Source organism: Notamacropus eugenii, chromosome 2 (genome assembly GCF_028372415.1).
Source record: "Notamacropus eugenii isolate mMacEug1 chromosome 2, mMacEug1.pri_v2, whole genome shotgun sequence".
Classification (NCBI taxonomy): domain Eukaryota; kingdom Metazoa; phylum Chordata; class Mammalia; order Diprotodontia; family Macropodidae; genus Notamacropus; species Notamacropus eugenii.
Window position 1 is genome coordinate 49,032,489 of NC_092873.1, and position 16,011 is coordinate 49,048,499.

The following is a 16,011-nucleotide window of genomic DNA, read 5'->3' on the forward strand; positions in this document are numbered from 1 at the left end:
TAAGGTTTACAAAGCACTTTGCATGTTAGCTCAATTCTCTTTTTCCTTAAAAAGCAGTTTTCTTGATGCCCCAGTCATTTCCAGAGCTTTCCACTTCCTGAGTAGAACCAGGAGAATAGCCACATTGAGTGATGACCACCTATAAATGACTTAGCTCTTCTCAACAATACAATGATCAAATGCAATTCCAAAAGACTCGAGATGAAAAATATTATCTATTTCTAGAGAAAGAATGATGGACTCTGAATGCAGATCAAAGCACACTATTTTCACTTTTTTTCCCCATGATGTTTTTTTTTTCTTTTGTCCTGTTTCTTCTTTCACCACATGACCAATATGGAAATACGTTTTACATGATTACACATATTTAACCTATATCCAATTGCTTACCCTCTTAGAAAGGGAGGAAAAAAGAGGGAGGGAGAAAATTTGGAACTCAAAATTTTATTAAAAATGAATGCCAAACATTGTCTTTACATGTAATTGGAAAAAATTAGTATTTTTTTCCCCAAAGAATCTTTTACTTTCTAGTTTCCCCACTCTGCTCTCCTCGCATTCCTCCAGGATGATTTGTGAGCCTGCTGAGAACAGTATAAACCCGTGACATCCTGTGGTGTTTCCTTCTTCCTTCTCCCCAATCTGGGGTAGGAGGGAAGGAGTGTCAGTTCCCCATTGGCAGCCAAATGTACCTGGTACCTGCCACGGCCCCGTCATTCTTCCCGAGGGGTTCATCCAGCTCCACGCCACACCACTCCCCCTTGGCGAAGTCTGTCTCCCCAACGTAGCGCACAACACCTGTCTTCGTCCCGCCAACCTGCCAGCAGACCAAAGGCACAGGGGTGATTAGATGCTGGGGATGAGACCAAGGCACATTGAGGAGTGGCTACCACCAATGTCCTCTTGGGAGATTCCCATCATTTCCCATCCATTCTTCAGAGTGGAATGGATTGCCTTGAATAGCAGTGGCTTCCCCCTTTACTGCAGGTCAGACAAAGATTGTGTGCCCAACTTGATTCAATTCAATAAGTATTTTTAAAGTCCCTACTATGTGCTAAGCTGTGGACCAGGAGCTATGGAAGAGGAGTAGACCACAATGAAATAACCTCTGCCCTCAACTTATATTCCACTGGGAGAAATAATACAGTATTACAACCTTAGAGCTGAAAAGGATCTTAGAGACCACCCAGTCCAATCCCTTCATTTTGGTGATGAGGAAACTGAGGCCAAAAAAAGTTATAATACTTGCCCAAGTTGGCAAATCTCAGAGATGGGATTTGAACCAGGTTTTCTGATTCTCAAGCCATTGCAGCTTCCACCTGTATGGCATATACATGTCTCTTATGTACAAATATAAGAGAATATAAAATACGTAACAAGTAAATACAAAGGATGGGGCATGGAAGTACCAAGACCCAGAAATATAAAGAAAGGCCTCATGTAGAAGGTGGCACCCGAGTCAAGTCTTGAATGGCATCAGGGATTCCAAGAGATGGAAGACAAGACAGAGCCTTCCAGGCATGGGGAGGCAGAAGGCTGAGATGAACAGTCATGATCACTTGTCAGTGGATTCTTAAAGACCCATAGGACTGAAGCTAGAAGGGGCCTCAGCCACCATCTTGCCCAGCCCCTTTGTTTTGTAGATGAGGAAGCTGGAGCTCAGGAATGTGAAGTCACTGGCCCACTGTCACAGAGGTAATAAGAGTTGGAGGTGGGATTTGAACCTGCTACTGGATGGATGGGCTGGCTTCTGAAGTCCTCTCTAACTCTGTGGTCCTGTCATTCTGTGGCTCTCTTCAGAAGTCACTGGCTCCCCACGTGAGCATTTTTTCATCATTAGAGCACCAAGTGGGAAGAGTTGAGAGAAAGTGGGGAAAGGGAGGGGTCCATTGGATTCCTCTAAACCAAAGACAAGAAACATGGCCAAACTCTCTGTTGCACTGGCCATAAAAACAATCATGAGATCAATGAAGCTCATCTCTGTGCTAGATGTTGAGTTAGATATCCTGGGTTCTGATCATGCCTCTCCCACTTACTGACTGTGAACTCAAGTAAGTCACTTCCTCTCTATGAGTCTCAGTTTCCTCATGTGTAAAATTGAGTCAGGGAAGACTAAATGACCACTAAGACCTCTTCCAGCTCTAAGTGGGTGAATCTATGTTCCAGTGAAGTCATTTCCCTTCTCTGGGCCTCAGTTTCCTCATCTGTAAAATGGCATCTGAAGTGTCTTCCTACTTTATGAAGGTGATTCTAGGACCCTATGGTGTCAACCAAACATCTCAGTCCCTCTACTCCCCATATTCCCAAGCACCCACCTGATGTCCTGGGCCTTCAGGCCCTCAAGTCACCCTGGCTCTGATAGGCCAGCTTTGACCATATTTTGCTCAGTTCCAGTGTCTCGATTTCCAGAGACTGTTGCTTAAACATATATATCCATAGTTCTTAGCACAATGCCTACCTAGCACACAGCACTTACTAAATGTTTAACAGGCAATCAGTGAGAATCAGTTTCATGTGTTTCCCTTCTCCAACTTTAAGAGAATCTCAAGAAAAGGGTAATGCTTAACCTTAATGAGGTCAGAGTCCTTTCTCCCGTCCTTCTCAGCCTCATCCTCTGTGTCTTCTACATTAGTCTTGTCACTAGAGGGACAGAAGTCAGATGCCATAGATCCTAATCCCCATTCTCCCTGCTCACTGCCTTCCCTGATGTTCCCATCAGTAATTTCAGCAGACTGGCTAAGACCATGCACATCAGGTGGCACCAGGGGCCCAGTCTATGAAGGCTCTCTCTGCTGCCTCTTCTCTCCTCCCTCCCTGGATTCTTTCCAGCCTCCCTTCCTATGACACTCTCAGCTCTCTCCAAAAAAGACTTTCCAGAAAAGTTCCTGCTACCCTCCAAGCTACTCCCCAGAAAGGTGTTACTGAGTTCTGTTTGTTTTTTCCTGGTGAGACTCAGGACATAGAGAAAAGCACGAAGATTCCCCATCAAGACCATTCCAAAGCCAGAGATTCCATGGCTAGGCAAATATTCCCGGGTCAATGAGAGAAAGAAAGGCCCTAAATTCATCAAAAATATTCACAGCATCATTTTTTCCTTGTGGTAGCCAATCAATGGGAACAAGGTAGATGCCCATCAACTCTGCAAGAGGTAAACAAATTGGGGGATATGAATGTGATTGAAAATAACTAAATAAGTTATATATATGTGTGTGTATATATATATGTTACTGAATGTAACTACGTAAGGGACAATGGATGTGAAGAATTCAGAGAAACCTAGGAGGACTTCTATGAACTAATGCAGAAGGAAGTAGAAATATGAAAACAACATGCACAGTGACTGCAACATTTAAACTGAAAGACGAAAAAGGAATCAATCAACAAACATTAAGCACCTACTATGTGCCAGGTACAATGCTAAGCACTAGGGATCATTAAGGAGGAAAAAAATATAGTCCCTGCCCTCAAGGAGCTTATAAACTAGAGGCTACTAAATATTAAATAGTTATATGCTAATTAGTAAAACTAAATACTGGATAACTACAATGAACAAGAGATGAATAAGTTGACCTTCCTTCTTTACGGATGTGGGGCATGATGGGTGAGGAATGTTGCGTATGCTATCAGACCTAGGTTATGAGTTAGCTAGTTTTACTCAACTTTTTTTTTATCTTTCCTTTTTTTTTTGTTCCCAGTTACAAGGAATGGCTCAAGGGAAGAGGAAGGGACGTATTCAGAAATGCATGCCATATAGCAACCAAAGATATCAGTACAAAAGAAGAAGATGGCCAACCCATTGTTTGCTGTCCCAGTAGAGTGAGAAGGAAATCTGCCTCTTGGCTTTGATAACTGACTTCTGGGAAACATGATTGTAGGAGAGGGCGGAACTGAAATATTAGAAGATTAGGAGCAAACCCTCTTTACTCCTTCTTCTCTCAGAGTCCAGTATAGGAAAGGGGCTCCATCAAGACTGTGCTTCCTTTTAAGAAAGCCTCCAGTGAGGAAAAAGTCCTGCAGACAGTCATCTTGTCCAGCAGGGGGAGAGCAGGCTGGTCAAAATGCCTAGGGACTAGGAGGGGGCTTGTGCTTACTTGCAAGGCTGGGTTAGCATCTGCCCAGGGATTCAAAAGCCCTAGAGAAGAACTAAAAATTCAAGTCAATCTCATTTCTGGTTCCTTTTTCAAGTAGGCTTTTTCTACCCTGTATCTCTGCCCTTATCTATCCAAGGCAGCAGTCAGGCTGGTGTTCTCACTGCTAATGATGATAATAATTTGCATTTATAGAGTGCTTTAAGGTTTGAAAAGGGTTTTGCACATGTTAGGTTATTTGTCCCTTGGAATATAGATTTGTTCCTGCCTCTGACTGTGCCTTCACTCCCATGTGCCCTTTCTCTTCCTTGGAAAGCCCCTATGCTGCATTAATCCCCTAAGTAAGTAGAACTAGGAGACCAATCTACAAAATGATGACTGATACATAGAAGAAAACAAGACCAAAAAAAAAAAAAAAGGCCTCATCCTGCTGATGAACTAAACAGTCAATCTCACTTTGGGAGAACTGATGATGAAATATTTATGTGTGTGTCCTTATGGTCTCCTCCATTAGAATATAAACTCATTGAGAAGAGGAAATGCTTCACTCATCGGATTCAGATTCCCAGTTTCTGGCATGTAGCAGGTTCTTATTTAATACTGTTTTGAATGACTGATGGATGAATGGATTAAAAGCACCTCCCTTTTTCTCATGAGAGGAGAAGAGGGGGTCTATGGATAGAGAATGTGGCATATGCTGTCATAGGTAGTCACTGTGTCTGTTGCTTTTGCTCAAATGTATTTCTTTTCCTCCCTTCCTTCCTTCCTTCCCTCTTTCCTTCCTTCCTTCCTTCCTTTCTTCCTTCCTTCCTTCCTTCCTTCCTTCCTTCCTTCCTTCCTTCCTTCCTTCCTTCCTTCCTTCCTTCCTTCCTTCCTTCCTTCTTTCCTTCCTTCTTCTCTCTCTCTCTCTCTCTCTCTCTCTCTCTCTCTCTCTCTCTCTCTCTCTCTCAGACACACACACACGCACACATACACACACAAAGATTCAGTTGTTGGGGAGGGGTGAGATAGGAAGGGAAAATGACTATGATAGAAAAAATTAAAGTACCGATAATATTTTTTACAAATCATAGATGTCTTTCAAGGCTCAGGCTCCTCCTCTTCTTCCAAGAAGTCTTCCCTGACTGGTCTTACCCTGGATGATCTCCTCTCCTCTGAGTTTTTGAATTCTCAGTGTTGCTCTCAGAATCCTCATTGATTATCTAAACAAGGGTAGGGAACCTGGCCTTGAGGCCACATGTGGTCTTCTAGGTCCTCAGGTGCAGCCTTTGAATGGAGTCCAGATTTTACAGGACAAATCCATTTATGAAGGGGATTTGCCCTGTGAAGTTTGGATTCAGTCAAAGGGTCCTACTTGAGGACCTAGAGGGCTGCATGTGGTCTGGAGGCTACCAGTTCCACCCCTGCCTGGGGACTGTCAGTCACTGTCTCTGCCTCAGTGTTAATCCAATCTTCCCCACCTCCACTTCCAACCTAGACTATAAACTCCTTGTTGGTAGGACAAGAGCTCACTATTCCTTAGCACAGGATGGAGGCCAAGCAGATAGCTTGCTAGGCTTAGCCTGTAGTCCATTTTTATGAACAAAAGGCCCTATGGAGGTCACAACTCATCCCTTACTCCTCACTACCAGGCTGGAAAATCAGCGTGCATTTCTGTGGAGTTTAACCATTGAGAGGCAGTGTGGTTTATTAGACAGACAGATATATGGAGCACCAGGGTGGTGCAGTGGATAGAGCACCAAACCTAGAGTTTAGGAAGACTTGAGTTCAAATCTGACCTCAGATACTTACTAGTTGTATGACCTTGGACAACTCACTTCACCCCGTTTGCCTCAGTTTCCTCATCTGTCAAATGAGGTGGAGAAGGAAATGACAAACTGCTCCAGTATCTTTTCCAAGAAAACCCCAAATGGGGTCATGAAGAGTCAGATATGACTGAACAACAACAAATGTTGGATAGAAGGCCAGTCTTAAGAGTTGGAAAGACCTGGGTTCAGTCAAGTCCTGCCTTCAATGCATACTGGCTGTGTGATCCTGGGACAGTCATTTAACTTCTCAGTGGTTCTAGGTACTGAGTTATAGAAAGTTACAGAGGGCTCTACATCTCTGGCAGGAGTTTTCCCAGAGCGAATTCCTAATGTGAATGATGTCAGATCTGGATCAAAAAAGAAAATTAAATACCATTACCTTTGATGGTCACACTTTGAGAGGTGGGAGAGACCTTTAGAATCACCTGGTGGAAGCCCCTCTTTTTACAGAGAAGGAAACTGAGGCCCAGAAAGAGGGATCTAATGACTCATCATCCAAAGGCACACAACTTAGTTAACATTGGAGTCCAGTGCTCATCACTGGTATACATTAGGTGCTTAAAAAATATTTACTGATTGATTGAGTCAAGTCAAGATTCCATGTCTCATGGCTCCTAATATAACGCTCTTTGTAGTGGAAAAAAATCTGGCTCTGGGGCCAGAGAACCTGGGTTCGAATTCCACCTCTGATGTTTATTACCTGTGTGACCGTGATCGCATCAGTTCTCCTCTCTGGGACTCAGTTTGCTCTTTTGTAAAATGAGGAGGTTGGCTGGACATTCTCTGAGGTCTCTCCCCATTCTAGATCCAGGATCCTATGATCTTATTTGGTGATTAAAAATAAATCCATTTCAATTCCATTCAACCAAAATCTGTTAAGTACCTACTGTATATAAGGCCCCACCCAATACATTTTTGTTGATTGTAGACTCACAGCTCCAGAGTCCTAAGATCTTAGAAGTCCATGAGTCAGTTAGCAAGCATTTAATAAGTACCTACTATGTTCCCCAAATTGTGCTAAGTGCTAAGGACACAGAGACAAAATCAGAACATGATCTGTCCTCAAAGAGCCTCCATTCTTTCATGGGAGACAATATGCATACAAGGAAAAGAATACTGATCCAGGAGCTGGAGGTACTGGATTCAAACCCTGACTCGGCCACTTAATCTTTATGAACAAGTCACATTTTTCTTGGACCTCTGTTCCCTCCTTTGTAAAATGAGGGGGTGGGACGAGGTGGCCGCTGAGGTCCCATCCCGTGTTAGTATCTAGTACTCTAAGATCCTATGTACATACCCAGACACACACACGTACAGAATTAAGAGCACAGAGTTATCAGTCAGTTAGTGGCTGAAACTGGAGAGAACCCAGGCTTCCTGACTCCCAGTTCATAGCTCCCCACTGTATCACACCACCTCGCCTGTGACCTCTGACAACACCCAGGAAAGCCTCGACAGTTTACCCAAGATGAGGGCTTTGCTTTCTCTGTCAGAATGAAATATTCATCATGTTTGCCCTACAGACCACTATAGAAAGAGAGAATATAATTCATTCTTCAAGAGAGAGGAAATTCATTACAGTTGGGGAGAGGAGCAGGAAGACAGCAGAAGGCTTGGGGGGGGGAGAAATGGAGAGGCTGAAAAATATTATCCCACCCAAACAACAACACTCTCCTCAGCACCTGAACCCGCCACTCTCCTAAGGAGCCCAGAGCCTGATTCCCAAGTAGGCCTAGATGCCTACTCCTCATGCCCTATGGTTCTCTATTTGGGGTGTTGGTACAGTCAGTACCAAGGCCAGGGCCCATGTTGGCCAGCCACTGTGGAGCTGGGATGGGAGGAGCTAAGAACACAGGAATGGTGCCGTAACACACTCCTAACCTTCTGACTGGGGATGGAGCCTTTCTGGACCTGGCCAATGCAGGCATTTGCTTTACCAAACTATGTACCTTTGTTACAAGGTTTTCTTTCTTTTTCTTCTTTTTCCTATGGGGGAGGGAGGAGGGAGAGGAAATAGATTTTTGTTCATTGAAAAAAACAAAATCTTTTTTTTTTTTTTTAAAGAGAGACTCAACCCTTTTGGCCCAAGATTTTAATCAGTTTGGTTGGGCCTCTGATTAGACCTGATTCTTCCAGTTCTCACAGGCTTCTGGGAGCATCCAGAAACCCCTCATTAATGTCTTCACTGGGAGTTGGCCCAGGGTGCCAGGGACCACTGCAGTGGAGAAGAATGGGGCATAGGGGATATTGCAGCATTTCCAAGGAGTGGAGTCATGACGAGAGGGTCCTCGTCTCAAAGAGTGAGCCCCAGTGAATATGGATTTGTCCTTGCATTTGTGGCTGAAGTTAGTGAGCAAGCCCCAAATTCTAATTCAGAGGAAAAGGAGGGTTGGAGGGGAGGGGAAACCTATGCTAGAAATATTCTTCCCAAAGGCCAGGTCTGACCATGTCACCCTCAGACGGGATGCCTCCTTAGCTCCAGTGCTCTTGCTGTCTTCTCCACTCTCTCCTGGAATGAAAATCAAGCTCTGCCCTTGGAGGCTCTCTGAGCTTGGAAAGGCCAGCTCGGATCTGGCCTCCACAACACTCCCAAGTATCTCCAGCCAGGCACCTCTCACTGATCCCTCTCCGCATCCCTAATTCTCAAGCTCCTCTTTGGGCTTCCCTATCATAAAGTAACCTCCCTGAGGAACTCTCTATTGTTTTTGTTGTATCTCCTGCACTTAGCGTGGGACCTGGCACAGAGAAAATGTTCATTTAAGTGTTTAACCTATTTTTTCTGTCTATTCATCTATCTACCCATCTGTACATCCATATATAGAAATATATTCGTGTATACATACTCATCTTTCTACTCATCTATCCATTCATCCATCTATCTAATCTTCTAGCCATCCATCTATCTATATATTTACCCATCTTTCTACCTACCTGTCCACCCATTCATCTGTCCATCCATCTATTCACAAACACACACAAATATAGCTCCATCTTTCTTTCTATCTATCCATCCTAGTAGGTTTAGTACTGGACTTGAAATCAGGAAAGACCTAGGTCCCACCTCAGACACTAGCCGTGTGACCTAGGGCAAGTCACTTAACTTCTGAGAGCCCCAACATGACTCAGAACCTCTAAGTTCCAGAGGAGATACCGCTCTTCATTGGGAGAGAGAATTTCTCACTGGGAGCTCCTTGACCAATCTGATAACAGGCCTGGACCTATTTCAGAGTATGTCTATTGTTATCTATACTATATATATAATGCCATATATTATGATATATGATATTATTATATATATTAGGTATCACATCTGCCTGACACTCTTTCTTTGACTTTTCTTCCCTTGCTTCACATGAGTCCTTCCTCCAGCCTTGTTTGAGACATAGGAACTTCAGTGTTTGGGTTTTTGAGGGCAGACAGGTGCTGGTGCCCCAGCACAAGGACAGAGCTACAGGTATTTCCTGGCTGGCATGGCCAATCCAGAAGCCCCAGGCTTCCTAAGGAAAGACCAGCAGATGCCCTACTGGGGGTCAGCACCAGGCGGGCAGGAGTCGGGGCAGAGCCAGGAGGCTCCAGTGTAATCTGGGACCTTTTGTTTTTCCATTACCTCATTTAGGAGGAGAATCAAATCAGTAGCTTAATGCCCAAAAGGCTCTTGGAGTGATAATGGAACGATGAAGGAAGCCTTGGTAAATTCACACACCAGCCACACCGCTACGACGTAAATGGGCCCATCCAGGACATTGGACAGGGAATACCAGATGCGATAACAATAATAGTAACTAACATTTATATAGCGCTTACTGTGTACTAGGTACTGGCCTTTAGTATTTCATCTGAGCCCTGGAAAACAGGTCTATCATCATCATCATCTTCTTCTTTTTTACAGATAAAGTAGCAGAAGCAAACAGAGATTGTGACTTGTTCAAGGTCATAGAGGGTCAATGGCAGAGCAAGATCATAGTATCGTAAGGAAGAAAAACAGAAAGAAAGGGGGAGAGCTCACCTCCAATATGCCCCTTAATCTCCCTGGTCTAAACCCCAGACCCAGGAGAGCCAATCGGAGAGGCCCCTTTGAAGACTGCAGGGAAGAAGGGAGGAAAGAAAGCTCTCCTTCCTGTGTGGCAGCAGCTGCTGATCTAAAAGCACCGCTGCCACCCTGGCAATCTGGGGCCCTCTACCCCTCCTGCCTGACCCCAAATTGCAGCCTCAAATCCAGTCATCAGAGACAACCTCTCATCGTGCTAAACCAGCCAGCCAGCCCCCTCCTGCCTCTCCTCCACAGCAGGCTACCTCTTCCGGGGTTTTTCCCCCAGAGCTTCCTTCCATCCCTGAAAAATTGCCTGGGTTGGGGAAAAAATAAGATGGAAATGATAGCTGTCTGGCTATTTCAAACATCCTCACCTCCTCTCTCCCCCTCCCCAGCAAAACCTCCGGCTGACAGGCTGGTCCATTAGCCAGCCACCTCCACATAGTCTGGCAGAGTCAAGAGAATAATGCCCGTGCAGGCAGGAGACATCAGAGTTTGAATCCCACCCATACCCCTTTACTAGCTGTGTAACCTTGGGCTAAGAAATTAGCTTCAGTTTTCTCACGTGTAAAATGGGGGAAATGGTACCAACAGTCCCTACCTAATCAGATTGTTGTGAGGATCACACAGAATCACAGGATTCCACCTGGAAAAAAGTGATCACTTGCTCCAATGCATTGGAAACTGAGGTCCAGATAGGAAGTTTGACACTCACTCAAGGTACACAGGTCATAAGGAGTAGAACTGGGCTTTGAGCCCAAGAAAATGAATGTAAAACGTAAAACACTGCAAACTTTACAAGCTATGTAAATATTATTTTTAATGTTATGTCATAATTAAGTATGCCATCATATATATAATCTCATATAATTAGATTACTGTTGTAATTACTTAGTAATGTAATATGTTTGATATAATGGCATGATTAATTGATTATAACATGATATGTATATCTATTGTATTATATTAATATTGCATAATTATGTAATATATATCAACATATAATAATATAATATATTATTATATCAATATATAATAATAGAATGTATTATATAATAATATATTATATGATAATATAAATAATTATTATAATTAAGAGTTAGCCTTAGCTCCTTTGCAATGGCTGTCCCTCCCACCTCCCATGCCTGAAAGGCTCTCCCTCCTTACTTCTGGGTCCTAGATTCCCTGCCTTCCTTTGAAACTCAGTTCCAATCCTGCCTTCTTCAGGAGACCTTACCCATTAGTGCCATCCCCCCACACTTCGATGCCTGCTTTCCAAAGCAAAGAGATTGCTTTCTATTCTGTATATATCACGTTCATACCCTGGCTAAGGTACGAATGGTTGCTAATTGACCAAGATGTCTCCTCCCTAGAGATCTTTATAGAGCAGCTTTTAGATACTTTAGATATTTCACAAGCTACAGAAACCAGCAAGATCTGGGCTCTTGTCCTTTGACCCCGGGCATGTGGCTTCCCCTCTCATTTTCTTCCTCAGTCAAATGAAGGGTTTGGCTAGCGGCTCCTTAAAGTCTCTCCCATTTCTGATGTCAGTAAATGGCTCTAAGAATAAAGATGTTTCAGGCCCCATGCCAAGTGGTAGGGGAGACATGTGGAAGCCTGGCTCGCATCCCTCCAAGCTGATTTTCATTACCTATATGAGTGAGCACCTAAACTCTCCGAGACTCAGCTTATTCAACTATTATAAATGGAGTTGGACTGAATGGTGCCCAAGGTCTCTCTAGGTTTGAAATCTTTGATCTTGTTTCCTCATTGTATGAAGGGGATGAAATGTACATATTCTACAATGCCCCATCCAGTACCCTGGTCATCTTTAGAGAACATAGGAAGGAGGAGGATAGGGACATAAGAGGGAACTCTAGAGGGAACTGAACTTTTATTTCAGCTCTATAAAAGAGACTGGGTTCTAAGTCATGGTTACCACAAGAAATCTGAAGTTGTTAGGAGGCACAAGAAAGAATGGAAAAGAGAAAAAAAAAAGGAAGGAGAGGAGGGGGAAAAAAGAGACTGAAAGGGAAGAAAGAAAGAGAAATGGAAGAAAAGGAGAAAGAGAAAGCAGGAAGGGAAAAAGAAAGTCAGAAACAAAGGGAGAGAAAGAAAAAGTCAGAAAATGGAAGAGAGAAAAAGAAAGCAAGAAAGGAGAGAGGGGGAGAAAGTTACAAAGAAAAGGAAAGAAAAAGTCAGAAAATAGGAGAAAAAGAAAGTAAGAAAGGAGAAAGTCAGAATACAGAAGAGAGAAAGAGAAAGAAAACAAGGGAAAGAGAAAGTCAGAAAGAAAAAGAAAGAGAAAGTCAGAAAATAGAAGAGAGAAAAAGAAAGCAAGAAAGGAGAGGGAAAGAGAAAGAAGGAAAAGGAAAGTCAGAACATAGGAGAGAGAAAAAGAAAGTGAGAAAGGAGAGAGAAAGTGAGGAAAGAGAAGGAAAAGAAAATAAGAAAGAAAAAGAACTAAGGAAAAAGAAAGAAAAGAGAAAGTAAAAAACAGGAGAAAATAAAGTAACAAAGGAAAGTTAGAAAGAAAAAGAAGGAAAATAGAAAGAAAGTAAAAAAGAAGAAAATTAAAGTCAGAAAGGAGAAGAAAGCAAACAGGAAAGAGAAAGTCAGAAAGAAGGGGAAAGAAAGAGAAATAAGAGAGAAAAAGAAAGATAAGAGAGAGAAAATTAGAAAGAAAAGGAAAGAGGAAGTCAGAAAACAGGAGGAAAAGAAAGTCAGAAAATAGGAGAAAAAGAAAATAAGAAAGGAGAAAGAAAAAGCCAGAAAATGGGGGAGACAAAGAGAAAGATAACAGGGAGAGGAGATTAAGTGACTTGCCAAGGTCCCACAATTAGTACACGTAGAGCCAGGATTTGAATCTGGGTTCTCTGACTCCAGATACTGCCCCCTTCTCTTCTCTACCTTCCTGAAGCCTAGCTCTCAGGGGTTCATCACCTTAAAACTTATACTGTGGGTGAGGGAAATGTGGCTCAGTGAAAAGAGAGCTGACTCTGGGTTCAAAACCTGGCTCTGGCTTTTACAACTTGTGTGACCTTAGGAAAGTTACTTAACCCCTCTAAGCCTCAGTTTCCTTCTCTGTAAAATGAGGGGGGCTATACACTCATCAAATTCACTAGTGGCACTAAATTAGAAGGGAGAAACAATCTAGTAGATGAGTCAGGATCCAAAAGGATGCCAACAGTTGCCAATGATGCCAACATTGGGCTTAGTCTAAGACAAAATCCAGCAGGGACAAAGGAGGAGTCTTTAACATGAGTACAAAAAACTAACTGTACAACTATAAGACAAGGGAGGCATGGATAGACAGTAATTGTTCTGGAAAAGATCTGGGGGTCTTAGTGGGACTACAAGCTCTTCATGGGTCAACAGGAGGGCCTGAAAAGCCAAAGTGATCTAGGGCTGCATTAAGAAGGGCAGAGCTTCCAGATATAATGGAGAGCTGACAGCCTCATTGTTCTGTGTCCTTGTTATACTTTATCTGGAATGTTGTATTCGGTTTGGGGTACCTGGCTTACAAAAGTTATCAAATAAGCTGGAGAATGTCTGGAGACCAGTATGGGGAGGTCTGAACCAAAGGAAGGTCAGTTGAAGGCCTGGGGCCTGTCTAGTCTGGAAAAGAGACTTGGGTCATGGGGCACATTAAGAACCCTTCTGGAGTAGCTGAAGGGCTTGGAGGCATTCTATTTGACCCCCAGAGGTCAGAACTAGCCTCCACAGGCAGAAGTTATAGAGAGGTGGCTTTGGGCCTGACCTCAGGAAATGCTTTCTACCCAAGGCTCCTGCAGAGGTCCCAGGAGGGAGGCCTTCTAGTGCAGACTGGACACCTGATGTTGGGTGGGCTAGAAACGAGAATCCCTTTATGGAGGAGCTGGATGAGCCAGTGGCTGAGGTCCATTCGGAGGAGGTGCAGTTAAGTAGAGAGTCAAGCTCATTCTAACACCCTAGGAAGCCGAGTGCCACCTCCCCCCATCTACTACTACTAATAATAATGATGACATCCCAAATCACCTTGTCTTTGTTTTGTGTATATCTTAGACACCTCTTATTTTGTTCTGTCTTCTCTAATAGAATTTGCACTATTTGAGAGAAGGGCCTGTTTCGTTCATTGGATTGTGATCCCCAGGCCCAGTATAGTGTCAGGCACTTAGCCAAACATGGATTGTTGACTGATTGCAAAGCCCCTCTGCTCCCATGTTATCTTATTCTGTACTCACAACAACTCCATGAGGTGCCAGGGGCTACTGGTACTATCGTGATTTTACCCATGAAGGAACTAAGGTGCAGAGAGATCGTGATCTGCCCATCAGGGGCAAGATTTGAACTCAGAGCTTCCTGATTTCAAGTCCAACCCTTCGGCCATTAATCCATCACCTCCCTCCCAACAGGATCATCAATCCCTCCAGGCAGGGATCTTGGCTCCATCATTTCAAAGCACTTTGCATACCTCTGGGCCTCCTACATGCATTTGATGAAGGCTGGTTGGACAGGCATCAGCTGAACAAGAAAAAGAGTTAGGGAGGACAGCAGGGCACAGAGGTCTTTGGCAGCAGCCCACTCTGGTCTGTGAGGCAGGAGGACTTCAGCCTCTTGGGGAGAGGGCTAATTCATTCCCCAGCCCCCCATCACCCACTACCGCCCGAGTCCTTCAAGGCCTTTACTGGATCTGGTGTATTTCAGAAGCAGTTTAAGGTTTCCTGGTGTTTAGTCTGGGCCTCATTTACAGCTGGGGAAACCACATCCTGAGCCAAGTAGCTTCTCAATATCATCATCATTCCAGGGCACGCGGGCACCAGCTGTCAACAACTGAGCAGAATCCTGGAGAGACGCTACTTTGTCTAAGACACGTCAGCCTCCAAGGCCAGTCAGCCTCTTAGAAATGACCCCCCACAAGTCCACAGGCTCACCCTTGGACCAGATCTATGGAAAAGCCTGGAACTCCATGAAGTTTGCCTTTGGGGTCCTTTCCCTCTTCCCTTAAAGCCCAGCCCTCCCCCACTCCATTCCTGTAGCACATTTCTAACTGGACCTCAGTCTCTGGGGGCTGTCATGGTCAAGATGGTACCCGAGGAAGTACTCTTAACAAATTCTACTCCTAGGATCTTTGATTTAGATCCAGAAGGGACCCTTAAGGTCATCCAGTTGGACCCAGACGTGTGAAGGAATTTCTTCAAAGTTAAGAAGCAAAAACCCAGAGATGTGGACTCTTGGAAGCCAAAACCTTTTCCAAACCCCCAAAAGTGAGGCTCTAATGGTGGAATTTCAGGAATTTGAATCAGGCTGGCAAGGGAAGGTGGCCTGGGTTCAGGAAGCTCTTGCTGGGTAAGCCAAACCCTAGTTAAGGCCCTTCCCAGAAGTCAAAGGGTACCTTTCTCAGACCTAGAGGAAGTTCAGACAGGTGAGTGCATTGATCCCCTTCTATATTCTCCATGGCGGGTTGGGCTCTCATCATCATAGGATCAGGTGATGGGGACCTCAAGTGATATACAAGTGCACTTTACAGATGTGGAAACTGAGGCCTAGAGTCTCAGTGAGTCCTCTAAGACCTTATGGTAGGTATTAAGCATTAAAGGTGAGATTAGCACCCAGGTTCTCTGACTCCTGAGCAAGTGCCCTTCCCACTGTGCCAAGCTTGCTCAGCTGACCTGCCCTCTTCTTTAGCCATTAATCAGCTTCACCCAAATGCATAGCTCAGAGTGAATACTTTTCAAGGAGCGAGAGCAGCAGCCTTTGCCAGGCAAAGCCAAAACCTTAGGAAGACCACATGCGGAGGCCACCTCCTCCAAGAGACCTCCCCTGATGTCCGCTGTTACAGAGGCTCTCCCTCTCTGACAATTACCCAGAGTTACCATGTTGGGATATACACAGTACAGACTCTTAAGTGCATAAAGAATCAGAAAACCAAGGCACGTGTGAGATGGAAGGAACTTCAGAAGTCACCAAGTCCAATCCATAGGCTGTCTGACAGGTAGGCAGCCAGCCTCTGCTTGAAGACCTCCAAGGACAGAGAGCTCAGCCCCTGCAGAGGCAGACAGCCTCTTCTACTTTGGGACAGCTCTCATTGTTAGGTTTGGAGAAGACA

At 44.2% G+C, this 16,011-nt stretch overlaps 1 protein-coding gene across 3 annotated transcripts in view; it reads right to left on the reverse strand.

The window, feature by feature from the left end:
- The window catches only part of CLIP2 (CAP-Gly domain containing linker protein 2), a 122,002-nt gene that overhangs the window by 50,538 nt on the left and 55,453 nt on the right, over positions 1-16,011 (reverse strand). For all 3 annotated transcript variants that reach the window (XM_072640174.1, XM_072640173.1, XM_072640175.1), the window contains exon 4: positions 690-814. In XM_072640174.1, coding sequence (XP_072496275.1) covers positions 690-814 — 125 coding nt within the window. The remainder of the gene's footprint in view (positions 1-689; positions 815-16,011) is intronic.